Consider the following 22,589-nt stretch of genomic DNA (forward strand, 5'->3'; position numbering starts at 1 on the left):
TCTGATGAAGTGCAGGTGTGAATGATGAGTGCTGAGGACGGTGAATGGGAAAACAAACTGAAAGTCCATGACAACCAACTGAAAGTCCATGTAAACCTGACAGTGTCCAGATAAGCAATATCTGGCCACTGTGTTGGGCCATTGATCCACATGTACAGAAGAAGACTGAAGGGCCTTAACTGCAGACTGTTTAACCCTAATTTCTTAAGGTCCAGGGAAGGTTGCAACATTATACATGTCTGTAAAACAAACGTGTTCAACAAAAAATAAATGCATACACACTTGCCAAAATTAAAATCCAACCACAGGTTAAACTGTGAAAAACTGCTACAGAGTGACGTGTCCTGCTTTAACTAACCATCTTTGGGTGTAATGCATATTTACATGGTAATGGCCAAGTTTCATGGCATACTTTAGCTAACTTACAAAATAAATGTTAATACAGTTTAAACCATCTAAAAATGAGGGACCTGCTAACACCATTATCCTTTCCCATAGTTTTATGGGGGACACTCGGCACAAAAAGGTTAGTGACCGGACATGTTATGCTTCATTGGGTCGGTACACAGTGGTGCACTTTGGTTCACACCTCAAACATAGGCAAGAGTTAGTACTCTCTGAGTTTTTTTTATCACAGCTCTCTCAGTGCAGTGGCCTTTGTGGTTATCAGCAGGATGTAAGGGTGGTTGTATTCTCACATAGATGCTCCTTAATGCAACGACCACTCCCAGTACAAATTACAAAACACTAGAGTCTTTATCTGGTGACATTTAACAATACTGCAACTACTAACACTAATAGCGCTAATCAGAATACTGTTTAGTTGGAATATTACTGACAACAAAAGATACAAAGTGATTGAATCTATTTATTAGGGTATTTTGAAAAATGTTTAACTGCTTTAACTTAAGATACAAATATATATTTAAATTGGACTGTAGACTACTTCAACACCAAAACAGATACAGAAAACTGGATGAACATAATGGAATGATGTGGCCTCTGAATGATGCATTTTTCACAGTTCTGCCTTAACTGCTACACAACACTCAACGTTAGTGTATAACGCATGCAGGAAGGCAGCATTAGTGTTTGTCTAGCAAAGCATTAAACCATTGTTTTGTTGGAGCTATATCTTTGGCTCACATTAGGTAATAACTTCTAGCCTCCGAAGTCTTTTTAAGGCTCGGGCTGTGGAAGTTTGAGCTGTCAAGGGACTCGGTTTTTCCACTGATGTTTTCCTGGCTTTTTAGTAAGATTTCAAGTGGTTGTACTTAGGGATGAACAACACATTGGTGGCCAATATATTTGGTTGATTAGTAAAATGATAGAATTATAATTGTTGTTCTGGAAGTGGAATTTCAGCCGATGATTAAGTAATATGGTGAGTTGATATACAATTTTGAAATTGTTGAGTCAAAGATTAAAGAGATACTTCAATTCATGAGTAAAGTAAATTCATTAAAGTAAATGTAAACATCTATTTAAAGCTTGATAAACTGTTGGTCCTTTCAAGAAGGTAAAACATGTTTCTAAAATGTTTAACAGTAAATACTGTTTGAGAACATTCATATATGTAGGCTATACCTGTTAAAGATTTCGGATCTTTTTGAAAAAACTGATCCGTGATTGATTAGTTATATCTGCAAGGTGGGAAGCGGGAGCTCTCAGCGCGATGCCTCATTCTCGGTGGAGCTACGGGAAAGTAACCCTCCTCCTCATCCCGTTCCCTCCCCCTCACTAACCCCCCAACCCCCAACCCCTTCTTGTCGGTTATTGGCTGGAACACTGTTTGTTATGTTTCGTGGTGCAGGTTGACACAGTTTGTTTTTGTTGCCATTTGTGGAGCCTGGGCTGTCTACAGAGACCACATTTTTTTACAGTGTGTTCAGGGGACAGGCAGCTAGTGGATAGTGAGGAGATGTCTGCTGTATGGGAAAAAACATGTTGTAGCCTAAAAAACGTGTGACGTCACTTAGAGCACCTTTAAACTGTAAGAAATAGGTTAGCCATTTTGGTTTTGTTTTAAATGTGTTAGAAGCTGTATATTCATGTTAAGTGCTTAATTAAATATTAGCAGTCTAAAATGACTCCTAGCAGCCATTACAGATTGGCACGGGTGGGACATGAAAGGTACACGTGGTGTATGCATCCCCATACTCTGAAAGTTCAAATGGATGTGTGTAGTAAAAATGACCGTATATTGTGTTGCTATTTTTGGAAACTATTCATTGTAAGTAAGAAAGAATTCACAGAGAAATTAATATGTTTAAATAATGTTTTGTTCATGTAAAGCATATTTAAGAGCATAAATGTAAGCTTTTGTTTATACTATTTTTGTTACTGTTCACCTGAAAGCGAGTAATTGTAATTGTGCATTCAAATATCTTTTTGCATTTATTTTAAATACAACAATTCTCGATGGAGCTACTAGAGAGAAAACATCGTTGTATGAGTGATCATTTCTATCTCGCATTTCCAGGTTGTTACAGTTACATATGATAATGAATGAATAATGCAACAGAGTGGTTTTCCAGTTTACTCAAAAAAAACCTGCTGATTTAAAAAAAATGTGAAACTTTTCTCGGAAACCAAACTTGCCACCATAGGTGGCTATGAGCATGTGAGCATGTTTCCTATACAGTGTCACTTCAGGTTTAGCCAATCAAACGCATTCTTGTCTCTAAAGAGAGGAGAAACCAACGATATTCTGTCATTCAACACAGAAACTTCAACACAATGACATCTCCAGTGTTTTCTCTCTTTCTCACATGTTTGTTCTTGGGGGAAATGGGTAAGTTGCATTTTTGAAACTCCAACTTTTATCTGTTAGACTGTGGGATGTTTAGTAACTACACTGACGTATGTCACATTACATTAACTCAACATTTGCTTTTTCCCTCATTTCACTTTAGCTCAGACGACCGGTCCGAAATCCTCAACTGTTCGTCAAGAGACACGATTTGTATCAGTTAAAACTGGGGAGGAGTTGACTTTGAAATGTTTCTATGAAGGTGATGTCGCTGTAATGCTTTACTGGTACAAACAAACTCTGGGACAGAAACCAACGCTCATCTCTACATATCATAAATATAATGTGAATTTTATTTTTCATGATGAATTCAAGAACAATTCACGCTTCACACTGGATATGGAAAATGGTAAAAATCACCTAAAGATCACAGATTTGCGTGTTTCAGACTCGGCTACTTACTACTGCGCAAGTAGTGATACATATACATATATTTTTGAATTTGCGGAGGGAACCTTAGTCGATGTAGAAGGTTCAGGTTTGAAGGTCCCAGCTACGGTCCATCAGTCAGCATCTGAGAGCATCCAGCCAGGAGGCTCTGTGACTCTGGACTGTACAGTACACACTGGGACCTGTGATGGAGAACACAGAGTTTACTGGTTCAAGAACTCTGAAGAATCTCAGCCAGGACTCATTTACACCCATGGAGGCAGGAATGATCAGTGCGAGAGGAAACCCAACACACAAACACACACCTGTGTCTACAAGCTGCCGATGAAGAGTCTGAATCTTTCTCATGCTGGGACCTACTACTGTGCTGTTGCCTCATGTGGACACATTCTGTTTGGAAACGGGACCAAGCTGAAGTTTGAAGGTAAGGAACTTTCTAGCATATGCTGTCTAATCTGATGGGTAGTAACAAGTAGAAAGTAATTTCCCGATTATAGGATTTTTCTTTGGGGAGGTTTTTGTCCATCTGAATCGAGGCTGTGAGGAGGATGTCGTATGTTGTAGAGATTGTAAAACCCTTTAAGGCAAATTTCGGATTTTGGCCATATGCGTAAAATTGATTTGACTAGACATTCTAATTTACTAACTGAACGTGGGATAAAAACAGGAAATATACTGAAAGTTTCTGTCTCTCTACAGATGAGGTGGACTCTTCTCCTTTAGTGTATTTCTTGAGTGCAGCTTTGGCTTTCACCACCATCCTGAGCGTTTTACTGCCTTTCGTAATGTACAAGGTGAACAAAAGAAACAGCTGCCAAACTGCAGGTAATTGGTACTTTTTCTATCTGGCAGATTGTGTTCACTGAATTTAGCTTGTAAATTAAATGTTTTCTGTGTTCTACAACCAGTAAACCACGCAACATTTCCATCTCCCTCCACAGCGAGTGCAGAGGTGTGTACAGTTTTCACCTTTTCATTAAAAAAGAATTGCATCACAATTAACTGTGTTGTCTACATAATTTTTGTGAGGAACAATAATTTGTGATCTACTTTTTTTAATGTATTTTGTTACCAGGGTTACCAAGATGCAGACAACCTCCATTATGCTGCTTTAAGTATCAACCTGCCCAACAGATCGAGAAGACAGCGGAATAACATCAACGATGAATGTGTGTACTCCAGTGTCAAGCAGTAGAACTGGACATTATTTCTACGTTCTGAGTAAGATGGCAGATTCTTCTTATAATCTTTTTGATTATGTACATACATAGATGTATATTTTTAGATAAATATGTGCATCTTTCATTGGTCCAGGATGTAAAGAGTGAAGAGAAGACTGATAAGGTGGACAGAGTTATTAGTAGAAAGAGAAGTTTAAATGATCTTTGTTGTTCTATGAGACTGTGTTAACTGTTGTTAATAGGCCCTTCTCAAACACTCCTGTTGATTTGCAGAGGACATTTTAGAGAATAATTCATCAAACAAAGAAAGTTGATGTCAGTTCATTTAGAAAGCCAGATTGATTAATGCTGTACAACAACCTTGGGTCTCATTTATAAATGTAGTGTACGCAGAAAACGGGGCTGAAAACTTGCGTACGCCACTTCCCACGCAAAGGTTGTGATTTATAAAAAACAAACGACAGGAGAATGTGCGGTCCTCCACACAAACTCTGACCCATGGGTACGCACATTTTGGAGACAATGAGAATTGGCGACGCAGATGGTGAGGTGGTGAAATGAAGTCAGACTGCAGAAAGTAAATGTGGGATTAAGGATTACTCTTAATATTTTCAAGTATTGATGTCTCACGCACATTTCTTCACTCCATATCGTCATGAAGATTAAATCCAGCAGTGTTATTTGCGCTTGTACTGAGTGATACTTGTTCCATAAACACCTTGTAAAATCCAACTGAAATCTTAAATAAAAATTCGGTATTAATGTTTGATTGGCACCGTCACATTGTCCGCTACGGAGCGCAGGAGGAGGAGATGGCCCGACTGCATAGAATACAGGATAGCATTTAAATACCCTACCATTAGATAAGGCAGAATACAGTGTAAATAACTAAATCTGTCTTTAATACTGTGCATATCATCAAATGTCAAAATCTGGAAATACAGCTGTTAAGCTCTCGCGCAATTGTTACTTACTGTCCTTGTTATCGGTCCAAACTTTAATACTGTTAGTGACAAAACCTGCATGAAGAAAAATGTGTTTTCCTATTAGACTTTCGTCTTCAAATTGTATCTCAGAGTGGGGGATACCACCAACCTGACTCTGCCAGATGGATTGCTTCACATTTGCTCAGCATATCCATCTGGAAACTTTCCGTTGGAGAACTTTTGGAAAGGGGCGAAAATACTGGTTAGCTGACTGGATGAAACATCTGTCTATCAGCACATATGTTGGTGATAGACGGGCCAAGTCAACCAATCAGATCAAACTCTTGCCGAAACCAGTCGGGAGAAGAGCAAAAACATCTTTTCCTCCGAGAAAAGCCTCCAGTGCCGTTTTCTGCTCTTCTATAAATGAAGGAATACTTTCTAATTTGGATAAAACTTGCGCGATAGCTACGCTCATCTCATCTGTGGAAGCTGCCATGTTGTTTAGACTAACAGTCGTTGCTCGTTGCGTCACACCTAAACCCACCTCAAAACCAACGCTGATCGGTTGTTTTGCGAACGGCTCCAGATTTTCTCTATCTGAAGATGCCAGACTGATCTGCGAGTAGAAAACTTGAGCTGGCGACATCAGGACGGTCTCACGAGGCTAGGATACCACTAGTTGATGCTGTGAATTTGGCAAGGAGTTAACAATCAAAAATTGTTGTAAACATAAATACTGTGGTGCATAATAATACATGATGGCACTGCTGGCCCTGCAGGAAGACTAACCCCCAATGGAAGAAACAGGAGAGAAAGAGGCTTCAGGGACCATGATGATGAATATGCCGATTTAAATTCCCTAAAGCTGAGCTTTTGGATCTTTGAACTGAATTGGGTCCAGTAGAGAGGGCAACGTGCCGGAACCGTGCCATCCCGGTCCAGATACAGGTCCTCGCCACTCTGGGGGCAACCGGCTGTTTCCAGAGGGAAATGGCAGACAGCTAAGTGTTTTTGTTATATAAATATTATATATAATCTTCAACTTTATCACTAAGGCTTGTTTGGATATAATATTCTGTTAAATCTAGGTCTGGTATATCGGAGCTGTCCCAGAGTGCCGTAATGGCTGCCGTTTTGGATGGTATTAGTAATATAGGTAGTCTATAGATCAGGGTTTCCCTACACTGCGACAACAGGCCAAAATTATAATTCAATTTGCAGCAATTCCCGAGAGTCTGAGAAGTTTTTTGCTTTTCCCCCACCAGTCGTCATGATTCGGCAATGAAAGAATAGCTGCCAGGTTCATTAACACACTGATCAGCATTCGTGATGTGCTTTGCATCGACTATTTATGGTTAAAAATGGGCAAGTACAGGGCGGGATAAGAGGCTGATCCATGTACGCACACTTGTTGGTAATCTGTGATTTATAAAGGGAACATTGCTTACAGGTGTGCATACACACAGTTTTATAAATCTGAATTATTTTTGGCGTACGTACACTTTTAGTAAGGATTTAGGAGGTTTTATAAATGACACCCCTGGTCTTTGGCTATAAGGGCTTGGATTAATTTACCAATAAGTGGCATTATTTGTATTTTATCCTTAAATTTTTTTTAACCTAATTACATGTATTGTGAACATATTTCCATGAGCATATTGTGTTAAATAAGAATAAATCAATCAAATCTATTGAAGGAACACTAACAATGTTTGTGTGCTTCTGTTCAGTCCCTTGTACTGTAAGGTAACTTTGGCTTTGTCATGCATCAATGAATGTTTTGAATTGGTGATGGTGAGAGATGAAAAGACAGGATAACACTTTTTACAGTTAATCCTCTGGGGCCCGTGACTGTACCAAATTTCAATCCCTCAAATAGTTGTGGAGATATCTAAATAGTGTAAAAAATAAAAATATCAAACTAATGGTGGCACTAGAGGAAAAGTCAGGGGATTACCAAAGTCGGTAGGAATCATACAGAGGGGGACATTAATGTCTGTATCATATTTCATGGCAATCCATCCCATTGTTGTCCAAGTATTTCACTCTGAAGGAAAAATTGCAACCTGATCGTGGCAGGAAAGTTCAGGTTATCATCAAAGTCCTACATATTCTGGAAACAATGAAGATCTGTACATAATTGTGTGCTAATCCATTATGTAAATGTTGGGATATTTCATAGGATAAGTGAAAACGTTTGACTTGTTGATGGTGCTAAGGGAAAAGTCACAGGGATCACCAAAGCCATCAGAATGTATCCTCTAGTAAACGGTTATATCTGTAGCTAAATGTAGGGCAATCCATGTAATATTTCCCTCTGAACCACAAATGTCAATCCCATAGTGACAACACAGGAACATGTAGCAAAGTAGTAGGATTTAGCCTCTAGGGACCATGAATATCTGTTGAAAATTAAAATGCAATCAACACAATAGTTACTCTGAACCAAAGTGGTGGATTGCCCAAATGACAGACAAACTGACTGCCATCCTTAGAGCCATACTAATAGCATGGCTAAAATCAATTTTCCCTTTTTACCGATACATGATCACGGAGACCTTACTCGATAGCAATATGGCCTGTGGGCACAACAGTGTTTCTTCATGACAACTTTAAGAATCCATTAATGCTATATTATATTCAGACTCTTTTGCTGTCAAAACCCATCAAGGATTCATTAGATTATCATGCCATTGTTTTATTGACTATCCAATGCATAACCTCTTAACCTTCCACATACCTCTGCCCCATGTATACTAGAGTAATTTGGCAGAAGATTTTGTTCAACATGCCTTAGATTTTCTCATTGGGAGCAATATGGATTTCAGTGTCTAAAGCATTGTGTGCCACCAATTGCCATCAATTTTGCAATATATGGCAAAACCCATGGGTTAACTGAGCTATAGCCAAAGTCTAAACAACATTTATATTGAACAATAGTGTAGTTGGTCAGATTCTTTCCAATTTTTGATAATATTTCTGCCTGCTATGTGTGTCATCATTTGTTAAACATGGCACAGAAAGGTTTTCAATTGACTTTCAGCATCACAGTCACACTGAAACCTGTTGGCCCTTAACCCTATGTTCTTGTTTTTCTATCTTTTTAGTGCAATTGGCTTTGTGGTTTTCTACAGGATGTAACTGTGTTTGCACTCTCACATACTATAGATGCTCTTAAAAACAAAGAACACTCAAACATCCCTCCCAGAACAGTGCAGTCCTTATCAGGTAATGTACACAAACGGCAATAAGGTTTCCTTGAAATTACAAAATTTGATGTATTGAAATACATCAAATACGACAGGAAAAAAAGTATGTATGTAAATGTGCATAAGTATGTATGTATGTGTGTAGGGGTAAAAAACAAATAAAATGTATTGATTGAGCCTTCATGCCTGCTTCTCCAGACTGTAACAGCTCTCCCCTCTGCCTCCAAAAAGTCTGGACTGTAACTAACCCTGCCAGAAACAACAATCCCATTACTCAACAAACGCATTCTTGTCTCCGACTAGTGGGGGAAACAAAAAATTATTTTCATTTGACGCAGTTATTTGAAACACGATGACATCCCCAAACTTTATGTATCTGACATGTCTGCTTTGTGGGGAAATGGGTGAGTTGTGTTTTTGTAATTCCACCTTTTATGGAGTATGGTCACTCCTCATACAAATGGTTCAAATATTTTTTCAATTACTTATTGACATGTCACATAAAAGTAATTGTGCATTTTCTTTGTCTCTCATTTCACACCAAAAATTATCCCAAATTCTCCTAATTTCATCGTCAAGAGTGGGTTTGTATCCGCTAATGTGAGTGAGTTTTAATGTGCATTTGCACTATACTTGTTCAATTTGCACTTGTACTTGTGTAAAGTGTTAATGTTATTCATTAAACTCTGGCAAACAATAATGCCCTGTTGTAATATACGATCGGTTTATTGCAAAATGTTAAGAACGACTAAGCCCTCCTGTATGTTATTAGTATGTTATTATTTATATTTTTAGTATTAACATTATCATAAAACCACACAATGATTTATGAATCAATATATTTAGGAATGGAACAAAAGACACCATGATTGGTAAACCTGTATTTCTACAGTGGCAGTGAGCATGTGATCAAGTTTCCTAAATAGGACGTACAGAGCCACTTCTGGTTGGCCAATCAAATGCATCCTTGTCTCTGAAGAGTGGAGACAAAACGCAGATTCTTTCCATTCAGCACGACAATTTGAACACAATGACATCTCCAAAATTTCTCTTCTTCTATCTGACGTGTTTGTTCTTCGGAAAAGTTGGTGAGTTGTTCTTTTTTGTGACTGTAAGTTTGAATTTGTTAAGCCACTACTCATGACATTAGTTCTGATATTCAGTTATGTTTTTCTTGTGTTAATGAGGTGCATTTGCTTTGTCTCTCCTATCACTACAGCTCAGACGACTGATGCAAAATTATCCTCATCTTTTCATCAAGAGAGTAGTTTTGTATCAGCTAAAACTGGAGATAACTTAACTTTGAGATGTTTCTATGAAGGCGATAATGCTTCAAAGTTTTACTGGTATAAGCAAACTCTGGGACAAGAACCACGGCTCATCTCTACTTACTACAAGTTCAAAAATGGATTATTTCATGATGAATTCAAAAACAATTCACGCTTCACATTGGATACTGAAAATGGTAAACATCACTTGAAGATCACAGATTTGCGCGTTTCAGACTCAGCTACCTACTACTGTGCAAGTAATGCATATAGTTTTGAATTTGCGGAGGGAACCTTAGTCAATGTAGAAGGTTCAGGTTTGAAGATCCCAGCTACGGTCCATCAGTCAGCATCTGAGAGCATCCAGCCAGGAGGCTCTGTGACTCTGGACTGTACAGTACACACTGGGACCTGTGATGGAGAACACACCAGTGTTTACTGGTTCAAAAAGTCTGAAGAATCTCAGCCAGCACTCATTTACACCCATGGAGGCAGGAAACCTAACACACAACCACACACCTGTGTCTACAAGCTGCCGATGAAGAGTCTGAATCTTTCTCATGCTGGGACCTACTACTGCGCTGTTGCCTCATGTGGACACATTCTGTTTGGAAATGGGACCAAGCTGGACTTAGAAGGTAAGGAACTTTCTAGCACATGCTGTCTCAACTTATGGGTAGTAAAGAGTAAAAGTAGTTTCCCAATTTGAGGGGTTTGTCTTTGGGATTGTAAACTGCTTTCAAGCAAATTTCAGATTCTGGACAAAATAAAATTTACTTGACAAGTTTTGTAATTCACTGCCCAAACTTGGCTAAAACCAGGAAATATACTGAAAAATATTTTTCTAATGTCCGTCTCTCTACAGATCAGGTGGGTTCTCCTGGTTTGGTGTATTTCTTGAGCGGTGCTTTAACATTCACCACCATCCTGAATGCTTTACTAGCTTTCTCATTGTACAAGGTGAACAAGAGAAACAGCTGCCAATCTACAGGTAACTGCACTTTTTATATCTGGCAGCTTGAGTTCACAGAATTTTGCTTTTAAATAAAATAATGTTTTCTGTGTTGTACACCCAGATAACCAAGCAAGATTTCCATCTCCCTCCACAGTGAATGCAGAGGTGTGTACAGTTTTGTTTAACCTAGACTCACAATACATATTTCCATATCACATCTCTACATTGTTAAATACTAATGGACCATTATGTGCATTACTGTTTTCTACTACTCTTGTATACTGAACATTGTATAGTAACATAAACTTCATTTGTCTTGCTTAATTCTTTATTTCTGCACTTTAGCTATGTAACTTTATACTCTTATTGACTGATTCTTAGTCTTATTTATGCCTTAAATTTGACTAGGAGAAACTGTAAGTCAACAATTTCCCTGAGAGGATCAATAAAGTATTCTGATAGTGCCACAATTACCTGTCTTGTCAATATAATTTCTGTTAGGAACCATATTGTGATAGATCTACCTTTTATATATATATTTTTTACAAGGGTTACCAAGATGCAGACAACCTCCATTATGCTGCTTTAAGTGTCAACCTGCCCAACAGATCGAGAAGGCAGAGGAACAACACCAACGATGAATGTGTGTACTCCAGTGTTAAACAATAGAGCTGGACATGTTTCATTTGCATTGTGAGTGAAATCTGAGGATGTGTAATGTAGATTTAGATATAGATCTTGAGATAACAAGTTTTATTAAGATGCAGATTCTTTGTTGTTTTGCATTTTTCCGGTACAGTTAGGACAGGTTCATTGCTTGCCTTAAAAAGCTCCTCTTGTGCTGTGTATTGTGCATTTCCATGAACATTTTGTGCCTATAATGATCAAATAAATCTTATTTCTACATGAAACACTTTAACCTTGACACTTTGTGTGTATGTGTGATCAATCCCTGGTTAGCATGGCACCATGCCATTTTGCCATACTGTATGATTTTAGTACTTTTAGTTGCTTTTCAATACGTTTCTTTTATTGACATTCTATCTTGCACTTTCACCGTTTGTGGCTTGAAAATGTGTGGTCTCACATTGTAATTTTTGTATGTCATGGGTGGAGGGGGGCTTACATTGGTTTCTGATTCCTAATTAATATCCAGTAAATCTTTTAATCTGGAAAGCACTTTGTGGTGAATGCTTGAAAAGTGCGATGCAAAATATTATTATTATTATTATTATTATTATTATTATTATTATTATTATTATTATTATGTGAACTGGAGAAAGCATGTGACTGACCTCATCCATCCCTGGCATAACGGAAACAATTTTTTTAACCGATTTGTGGACACACATTTGGTGCATATATGAGACAAGCTGGAGCTCTCTGGCCGAGATGGTGTTTCCTGGAGCTTTTCTACAGCCCAAGATACAACGTACATCATTCTTATTAAAGACAATTCTGCACACAAAAAAAAAGTGATCAATTCAAATTCCCCCCACAAAAATATCTTCTTCGTTCACAGTGTTGCTGTCTTCTTCCTCCTCTCCCTTCCAGATCTTTACTCTATTTATTCTGCCACACTGACATCACTAGCGGCGGCTGGCAGAGATAGAAAAATAATCCCATTTTTACGACTTGCATTCAGACCACAAGACCACTCAAGGAAGATGGTTGAATGAGTGGAGAGTTGTTTGTCCGAGGATTCAAAATACTGTGCACGGTCAATATAGCACTATAGCCATTCAATAAGCATTAAATTACATTAAATATAGACTTTGGCCGATGTGAGGCATCCGTGTTTGTTTACTTTATATCATACTGGAGGTTTCAGAGAAATATGAGTCATAACACGTGGACGGTTACTGAATGAGAAACCTGTAACGATAACTTCGAAATGGCACAAATGCAGCATATGTCTTCTCAGATTGTCTTATTCTCCCATTTCAAAATCATCTCCTTTTTCGGACATCCATTACTGCCCTCCAAAAATATTTGTCATCACCACCATCTCTCTAGATCTGGGGTCCATTTCAGGAAGGAGATTTAACAAACTCTTGAGTCTAACTCTGATCTCTGAGTTGATTTACCCTGAGATGGGAATCACTGAGTTCTCGGTTCCAGAACAGCTGATTTGAGTTGATTCACTCAGAGTTAAGCGTGTGCACCACGGTCGGCGGAAATACTCATGCGCACATACAGTGAGCACATACAGCGAGTTTGAATATATATTTAGTTTTAAAAAAAAAGCAACACAGCGGCTGCTGTAAAATTGCTGCTCGAGTCAATGTGTAATCTCCAATATAGTGTATTAATTTCATATTTAATCACAGGTAACCTATAATATTACTGGTGAAAACTGGAATGGTAGTAGGCTACACCTATAATTTCATTTAGGTGCAATCCTGCGGGCAAAAAAGTAAACTACTACTAATCCCATTCTGAGGTTGCAGCACCATCATTAACAGAATTAGGATTTGGAAAAATACATAATGTGACACAAAGAATCTGCTGGGATGTAGAGCATGTCCACGATGGGTGACGTTAGTGACAGGAGGATGGATAAGGTTATGTAGGCTACATAACTGATAGACTGGGAAGAAAAAAACGATACCGCTCAAATAGGAAGTTATCTGGAAATGAAAATACATCAACGGGATCGTCGACAAAAAGAAATTCCATGTTCGGAACAAAAACGTTTTATAGTCTGCCTAACAGTTAATAAACCAACCAGGTTTTTTTATTCATGCAGATAACAAATGCACAAAACTGCACCTGATACAGACTGAATGAATGAATGAGGAAATGAAAGAGCACCATGTCAGAGGGAGAAGACAGAGAAACTCTACCTTTCTTGAAGAAAACCTGCTCCCGACCAGGTTAGGTTCACAGGCTCAGTTACCGTAGTAACTGACTCTGACGTTAAGTTACCTCTCTTTCTGAAACGGGCTGGAGATACCCCCCCTCTCTCAGGTTTGATTAACCTCCCTTTCTGAAACAGAAAACGCAGAGTTTCCCCTCATCTCAGGGTTAACAAACTCCGAATTTTCACTAAACCAGCTTTCTGAAACGGACCCCTGCTATGCCTCTATTTCTTTTTGGACTAGACAGCAGTCCTTTGGCAGCACTGGGGAAAAGCCACACGGCCTGATAGTTAGCATCTGTTCACAACACTTGAGGCTCTACGAGTTACTGTCTACCTTCCAGTCATTACTCAGGGACCCGTTGACCTCTACCTTTTTACTTTTTAAGCTTTTAGTGAAGCAGGCGTTGTGGTTTTCGACAGGATGTAGCAGTCTTTGCGCTCTCACATGCAATAGATAGAAATACCACACTTCTGAAAATAGTTCTTTAAAAAAAAGAATACTACGGACACTGAGTGAAATAATTACTAATAGAATAGAATATACCACATTATCAAAATATTGAACAGGATAAACAGATAACAGTCACTTTAAAGTCCAAAGCCTGTCCAACTTTACCATAGTGGTATCTATTTGCTTTCACTTCACTTCTGGCAAACCCTTAGTACAATGGAGGTCAGTCTTAGTTTTCCACTTCAGGTTATTGCTAACGTGTGTTCCAAGGAATTTAAAAGAGTCAGTCACACCTCAGCGCGTTACTGGGTACACACTGGGACCTGTGATGGAGAACACAGTGTTTACTGGTTCAAGGACTAGAGTCTGAATCTTTCTCATGCTGGGATTTACTACTGTGCTGTTGCTTCATGTGGACACGTTCTGTTTGGAAACATTTTGATTACATTTTGACCATGAATATCTGTTGAAAATTAAAATGCAATCTATCCAATAGGTAGTCTGAACCAAAGTGGTGGATAGCGCAAATGAAAGAAACTCACTGCCATCCTTAGAGCCATACTGCTAGCATGGCTAAAATCAATTCCTCCCTTTTCACTGCTGCATTATCATGGAGATCTTGGCCCATAGAAATAGGGCATGTGGGCACAACAGTGTTGCTTCATGACAACTTTAAAGGGGTGATAGAATGCAAAACTGATGTCTTTAAGATGCTCTTAAAGACAGACCACTCAAACATCCCTCCCAGAAAAGTGCCGTTCTTATCAGGTAATGTACTCAAACGGCAATAATGTTACTTACTTGAAATTCTACTTCAAATACGACAGGAAAAGAAAAGTATGTATGTATTTATGTGTAAAAAAACAATACAATTTATTGATTGAGCCTCCATGCCTGCTTCTCCAGACTGTAACAGCTCTCCCCTCTGCCTCCAAAAAGTCTGGACTGTAATTAACTCATCCTGCACAAAAGCAGCCATAAAAACTTTTTTTAAACAAACGTATATGCACAAACACGCCTACACTACAAAAACTGATTATGAATCAATATTGTATCTCTTTAAGACTGGAACCAAACACACCAGCAGTGAGCATGTGATCGCAAGTTTCCTAAATAGGATGTACAGAGTCACTTCTGGTTGGCCAATCAAATGCATCCTTGTCTCTGAAGAGTGGAGACAAAATGCAGATTCTTTCCATTCAGCACGACAATTTGAGCATGATGACATCTCCAAAATTTCTCTTGTGACTGCAAGTTTGAATTTGTTAAGCCACTACTCATGACATTGGTTCTGATATTCCATTATGTTTTTCACGTGTTAATAAGGTGCATTTGCTTTATCTCTCCTATCACTACAGCTCAGACGACTGATCAAAAATTCTCCTTATCTATTCATCAAGTGAGAGGTTTTGTATCAGCTAAAACTGGGGATAACTTCACTTTGAGATGTTTCTATGAAGGCAATATTGCTTCAAGGTTTCACTGGTATAAGCAAACTCTGGGACAGAAACCACAGCTCATCTCTACTTACTACAAGTATGAAACAAATGGAACATTTCATGATGAATTCAAAAACAATCCACGCTTCACATTGGATACTGAAACAGGTAAATATAACTTGAAGATCACAGATTTGCGCGTTTTAGACTCGGCTACCTACTACTGTGCAAGTAATACATTAATTATTGAATTTTCGGAGGGAACCTTAGTCGATGTAGAAGGTTCAGGTTTGAAGGTCCCAGCATCTGAGAGCATCCAGCCAGGAGGCTCTGTGACTCTGGACTGTACAGTACACACTGGGACCTGGGATGGAGAACACACCAGTGTTTACTGGTTCAAGAAGTCGGGAGAATCTCAGCCAGGACTCATTTACACCCATGGAGGCAGGAATGATCAGTGTGAGAGGAAACCCAACACACAACCACACATCTGTGTCTACAAGCTGCCGATGAAAAGTCTGAATCTTTCTCATACTGGAACCTACTACTGTGCTGTTGCCTCATGTGGACACATTCTGTTTGGAAATGGGACCAAGCTGGAGTTAGAAGGTAAGGAACTTTCTAGCACATGCTACCTGACGGGTAGTAAAGAGTAGAAAGTAGTTTCCCAATTTGAGGGTTTGTCTTTGGGATTGTAAACTGCTTTCAGGCAAATTTCAGATTCTGGACAATATAAAATTGACTTGACTAGTTTTCTAACTCACTGCCCAAACTTGGGATAAAAATAGCAAATATACCGAACAATCTGTTGTGGTGTCTCTCTCTCTACAGATCAGTTGGGTTCTCCTGATTTGTTGTATTTCTTGAGCGGTGCTTTAACATTCACCACCATCCTGAATGCTTTACTAGCTTTCTCATTGTATAAGGTGAACAAGAGAAACAGCTGCCAATCTACAGGTAACTGCACTTTTTATACATGGCAGCTTAAGTTGACAGAATTTTGCTTTTAAATAAAATAATGTTTTCTGTGTTGTACAACCAGATAACCAAGCAAGATTTCCATCTTCCTCCACAGTGAATGCAGAGGTGTGTACAGTTTTGTTTAACCTAGACTCACAATACATATTTCCATATCACATCTCTACATTGTTAAATACTCTTGGACCATTATGTGCATTACTGTTTTCTACTACTACTGTATACTGTACATTGTATAGCAACATAAACTTCATTTTACTTGCTTAATTTTTTATTTCTGCACTTTATTTATGTAACTTTATACTCTTATTGACTGATTCTTAGTCTTATTTATACTTTAAATTTGACTAGGAGCAACTGTAACTCAACAATTTCCCTGAGAGGATCAATAAAGTATTCTGATAGCGCCACAATTACTTGTTTTATCAATACAATTTCTGTTAGGAACCATTTTGTGATAGATCTACCTTTTATATTTTTTTTTACCAGGGTTACCAAGCTGCAGACAACCTCCATTATGCTGCTTTAAGTGTCAACCTGCCCAACAGATCGAGAAGGCAGAGGAACAACACCAACGATGAATGTGTGTACTCCAGTGTTAAGCAATAGAGCTGGACATGTTTCATTTGCATTGTGTGAGTGAAATCTTAGGATGTGTAATATAGATTTAGATATAGATCTTAAGATACGTTTTATTAAGATGCAGATTCTTCTTCTTCCAGTACAGTTAGGACAGGTTCATTGCTTGCCTTAAAAAGCTCCTCTTGGGCTTCTCATTTGTCTCTCAATGGTTTAACCCTTGTGTTAACTTTGGGTCACTTTGACGCGTTTTCAAGTTTTATATCAGAAAATATGGGATGTAGAAATAAGCGCTGAAAATGTGTAGGAGAAAAATTTTACAATTTCCAAAATGTTGGAAAAAGCAAAAAACACTGGCGGGAAGACAACACAAGGGTTAATGTGTATTGTGCATTTCCATGTACATTTTGTGCCTATAATGATCAAATAAATCTTATTTCTACATGAAACACTTTAACCTTGACACTCTGTGTATGTGTGTTGAATCCCTGGTTAGTGTGGCACCATGCCATTTTGCCATACTGTATCATTTTAGTATTTTTAGTTGCATTCAATACGTTTCTTTTATTCACATTCTATATTGCACTTTCACTGTTCATTGAAGTGCGGCTTAAAATGTGTGCTCTCGTAATTTTTGTATATCATGGGTGTAGGGGGGCTTACATGGGTTTCTGATTCCTAATTAATATCCTGTAAATCTTTTAATCTGGAAAGCACTTTGTGGTGAATGCTTAAAGGGGTGATAGAATGCAAAACCGATTTTACCCTGTCATAGTTGAATAACGACAGTTTAGTGGGTAAATAGGACATACATAGAAGCTCAAAAATCCCATCGACACCCCTTTACTATGAAAATCTCATATTTTGAAACTGCCGCTGAAAACGGGTGAATCTCAACAAAGCTAGTTGCTTGCGTAACCATCTCAAAATCCGGAACCTTTGGCACAGCCGTGGGTGTATTAAGAGAACAGTCACGCCCCAACATTTACATAGGCTACACAACTGACCTGAGATCAGGTAGTCTTCTGAATCTAGGTCACGCAGATCTCTGCTATTCCATTACAAAATTCACTTCTGAAACTTTTTTATGCAAGAAATCAACTATGTAAAGCTCAAATATGGGCCGTTTTACAATAATGTATGTCTAATTACAAATTTTGTCCGACTGTGTGTCGGACTTCAGCGGCCAGTGCTGCCTGGGTTACTGCCTCGCCGCCCGGGCCTGCCTTCCTTCACAGACCCCGGCCTGCTGTGAGCTCGATTGAGCTCCGTTACGGCTGGCAACCCACGGCACTTCATACCCACGCAAAGTCACCGTTTTGTGGGCTAATGGACTACTAAACGCCGGTGCTCTGACAGAGCTCCAGCGCCTGCAGTTCCCCTCTTCCTAATGCCAGGTGTGTTTGAGTGAGAGCGCGGTCAGCAAGCTTGTTACGCCAGCAATCTCTTACCATAGGTTCCAGTTAATATTATAATGTGTGTAATTATAATGTGTTGAGTTATTTAAACCAACGATCGGTGAAATACACGCCTCTTGTCCGCGAGTCTCATTGATAGAGCCTGCGGCTGGATGGAGCTACACACAGCTAGGATTCAAGGGACAGTCGCAGCTGACGAAACCCCTAGTCATCACAAATCATTCTTGAAATTGGACACCGTTGATAGCTTTATAAAACATTTAGTTAGATGTTGTATAAGTGGCGTGACGTGTGTGTAACATGTGGTAAGAGATTGCTAGTGTAAGAAGCTCGCTGACCGCGCTCTTACGCTCACACAACGGGCCATTTAGCTAGCAGGAAGAGGGGAGTTACAGGCCCTGGAGCTCTGTCAGGGCTGCCAGCCGTAATGGAGCTCACAGTAGGCCGGGGTCTGTGAAGGCCGGGCGGCGAGGCAGTAACCCAGGCAGCACTGGCCGCAGAAGTCCGACACACAGTCTGACAAAATTTGCAATTAGACATACATTTTTGTAAAATGGCCCATATTTGAGCTTTATATAGTTGATTTCTCACATAAAAAAAGTCTCAGAAGTGAATTTGGTAAGGAAACATTGCAGTGTCTGGAATATGAGATTCTGTCGCTTCTCTAATGTGTGTGTATTGGGGATTCGCTCAACCAATCAGCGCGCGTCTCTAATGTGTGTGTATTGGGGATTCGCTCAACCAATCAGGGCGCATCTCTAATGTGTGCATATGGCATTTCCTCAACCAATCAGCGCGCAGCTCATCTAAATATTCACGAGCATACCATATTTGGAAGAAAAGCTCTTGTTACAAATAGGGCCAAAACACAGGGATGCATAAGGGCCAATAAAATATCAATCAGGCCACTTTCAGCCCAACCAATGTTAGATACCCCATTAGGAGACCATAAGGAATAGTGTGAAATACTTACTTAAAAAGTGCTGTGTAAAATGTAATGATCATATTATTATGTGAACTGGAGAAAGCATGTGACTGACCTCATCAATCCCTGGCATAACAGAAACAATTTTTTTTTATTGATTTGTGGAAACACGTTTGGTGCATATATGAGACAAGCTGGAGCTCTCTGGCCCAGAGGGTGTTTCCTGGAGCTTTTGTACAGCCCATGGTACAATGTACATGAGTCTTATTAAAGACAATTCTACACAAAAAGAGATCAATTCAAAATTCCCCCCACAAAAATATCTTGTTTTGTCACCGTCTTGCTGTCTTCTTCCTCCTCTCCCTTCCTGGGGTCTCATTTATGAACGTGGCATACGCACAAAACGGGGCTGAAAATTTGCGTACACCACTTACCATGCAAAGGTTGCGATTTATAAAAAACAAACTTGACGGAAGAATGTGCGGTCCTCCACTCAAACTCTGACCCATGCGTACGCACATTTTGGAGACAAAATAGGAATTGGTGATGCAGATGGTGAGGTGGTGAACTGAACTCAGACTGCAGAAAGTAATATTTTCTAGTATTGATGCCTCACGCACATTTTTTCACTCCATATCATCCACATTACCATGAAGATTAAATCCAGCAGTGTTATTTGTGCTTGTACTTAGTGATAATTGTTCCATTTACACCTTTTAAAATCCAAATCAAATATTTAATAAAAATGTGTTTTTAATATTTAGTCACATTGTCCACTACGGAGCACAGGATGAGGAGATGGCCCGACTGCATGGAATACAGGATAGCATCAAATGCCCTACCATTAGATTACGGCAGAACACAGTGTAAATAACTAAATATCGGTCTTTAAAACTGTGCATATGTCAAAGTCTGAAAATACAGCCGTTACGCTCTTGCGCAATCGTTACACTTATTGTCGTCATTATCAGTCCGAACTTTAATACTGTTTGTGACAAAACCTGCCTGAAGAAAAGTGTGTTTGCCTATTAGACTTTTGTCTTCAAATTGTATCTCGGGGTGGGGGATACCACTAGTTGATGCTGCGATGTTGGCGAGGTGTCTACAATCACTCTAATTGTTGTAAACATATAAATACTGCGGTGAACCCGTGCATTATGCTGCATGATGGCACTGCTGGCCCTGCAGGAGGACTACGCTAATGCAAAAATCAGGAGAGAAACTTCAGGGACCATGATGATCACTTGCTAATATGCCGATTTAGATTCCCTAATATAGCTGTAATAGTAATATAGCAGCGCTCTTGGATCTATGTACTGAATTGGGTCCAGTAGAGAGGGCAACACGCTGGAACCGTGCCATCCCGGTCCAAATACAGGTCCTCGCTATTCTGGAGGCAACAGCTAAGTGTTTTTTAATATATAAATATTATATATAATCTTCACCTTTATCACTAAGGTTTGTTTGGATATAATATATAGTTCTGTTAAATCTTATCGTAGGTCTGGTATATCAAAGCTGTCCCCGATTGCCGTAATACCTGCTGTTTTGGAAGATATTATTAATAAAGGTAGCCTATACAGTAGATCCGGTTTCCCTACACTGGCAGCAATTCCCAAGCGTCTGAGAGGTTTTTTGCTTTTTCTGCGCCAGTCGTCATGATTTGGCGTGATTCGGTGTAATGAAAGAACAACTGCCAGGGTCATTAACATACTGATCAGCATTCATGAGGTGCTTTGCATTGACTATTTATGGTTAAAAATGGGCGTGTACAGGGCGGGATAAGAGGCTGATCCACGTACGCACACTTGTAGGTAATCTGTGATTTATAAAGGGAGCATTGCTTACAGGTGTGCGTACATGCGGTTTTATGAATCTGACTTTTTTTGGCATACGCCACTCTGGGCTTTTGGACGTACGTACACTTATAGTAAGGATCCCCTTAAATAAAATACTACTGACACTGAGTGAAATAATTACTAATAGAATAGAATATACCACATTATCAAAATATTGAACAGGATAAACAGAAAACATCAGTCACTTTAAAGTCCAAAGCCTGTCCAACTTTATCATAGTGGTATCTATTTGCTTTCACTTCACTTCTGGCAAACCCCTAGTACAATGGAGGTCAGTCTTAGTTTTCCACTTCAGGTTATTGCTAACGTGTGTTCCAAGGAATTTAAAAGAGTCAGTCACACCTCAGTGCGTTACTGGGTTTCATCATTGTAGGAGATGAGGCACACAATGGTTGTGTCATCTGCATATAATCACAACTAACATCTAAATAGTCAAAGAACCTGCGAGAAACAACAATCCCTTTACTTTGCAAATGCATGCTTGTGTCTGACAAGTGGGGGAAAAAAACAATATAAATTATTTTCATTTCACACGGTTATTTAAAACACAATGACATCCCCAAACTTTATGTATCCAACATGTCTGTTTTGGGGGGAAATGGGTGAGTTGTGTGTTTGTAATTCCAACTTTTATGGAGTATGGTCACTCCTCATACAAATGGTTCAAATATTTTTTCTCAATTACTGATTGATATGTCACATAAAAGTAATTGTGCATTTGGTTTGTCTCTCATTTCACACCAGCTCAGTCAAATAATCCAAAATTCTCATTTCATCATCAAGAGAGAGTGGATTTGTATCAGCTAATGTGAGTGAAAGCTTGCTGTGTTTCTATTAAAATGTTGATATATGTGCACATCTTTTAATGTGTATTTGCACTATATTTGTCCAATTTGCATTTGTACTTGTGTGAAGTGTTAATGTCATCCATTAAAATCTAGCAATTAATAATGCCCTGTTGTAATATATTATCAGTTTATTGCCTAAATGTTTAGCACGATTAAGCCCAATTTATGTTATTAGTGTTAACATTATCATAAAACCAAACAATGGTTTATTAATTAATATCTTCAGGACTGTAACCAAAGACACCATGAATGGTAAACCTGTATTTCTACAGTGGCAGTGACCATGTGATCAAGTTTCCTAAATATGACGTACAGAGTCACTTCTGGTTGGCCAATCAAATGCATCCTTGTCTCTGAAGAGTGGAGATAAAATGCAGATTCTTTCCATTCAGTATCACAATTTGAACACAATGAAATTTTCTCTTCTATCTGACACGTTTGTTCTTCAGAAAAGTTGGTAAGTTGCAGTTTTTGAGACTGCAAGT

The 22,589-nt window shown here is 38.9% G+C and overlaps 3 protein-coding genes across 3 annotated transcripts; all 3 read left to right on the forward strand.

The window, feature by feature from the left end:
- Positions 1 to 2,739: 2,739 nt before the first annotated feature.
- LOC114545810 (uncharacterized) lies at positions 2,740 to 4,397 on the forward strand. Its single transcript, XM_028564344.1, has 5 exons — positions 2,740 to 2,794; positions 2,916 to 3,626; positions 3,902 to 4,027; positions 4,111 to 4,154; positions 4,278 to 4,397. Exons 1-5 carry the CDS (start codon positions 2,740 to 2,742, stop codon positions 4,395 to 4,397), a joined length of 1,056 nt encoding a protein of 351 aa, XP_028420145.1.
- A 5,126-nt stretch (positions 4,398 to 9,523) lies between these two features.
- LOC114545811 (uncharacterized) lies at positions 9,524 to 11,568 on the forward strand. The gene is made up of 5 exons (XM_028564345.1): positions 9,524 to 9,609; positions 9,741 to 10,427; positions 10,655 to 10,780; positions 10,866 to 10,909; positions 11,294 to 11,568. The coding sequence occupies exons 1-5, from the start codon at positions 9,552 to 9,554 to the stop codon at positions 11,411 to 11,413; spliced, it is 1,035 nt and encodes a 344-aa protein (XP_028420146.1). The 5' UTR covers positions 9,524 to 9,551; the 3' UTR covers positions 11,414 to 11,568.
- Positions 11,569 to 15,276: 3,708 nt separating this feature from the next.
- LOC114545815 (uncharacterized) lies at positions 15,277 to 17,120 on the forward strand. The gene is made up of 5 exons (XM_028564350.1): positions 15,277 to 15,302; positions 15,385 to 16,106; positions 16,329 to 16,454; positions 16,540 to 16,583; positions 16,965 to 17,120. The coding sequence occupies exons 1-5, from the start codon at positions 15,277 to 15,279 to the stop codon at positions 17,082 to 17,084; spliced, it is 1,038 nt and encodes a 345-aa protein (XP_028420151.1). The 3' UTR covers positions 17,085 to 17,120.
- Positions 17,121 to 22,589: the final 5,469 nt, after the last annotated feature.

This window comes from Perca flavescens, chromosome 19 (assembly GCF_004354835.1).
Source record: "Perca flavescens isolate YP-PL-M2 chromosome 19, PFLA_1.0, whole genome shotgun sequence".
NCBI classification, from domain to species: Eukaryota; Metazoa; Chordata; class Actinopteri; order Perciformes; family Percidae; genus Perca; species Perca flavescens.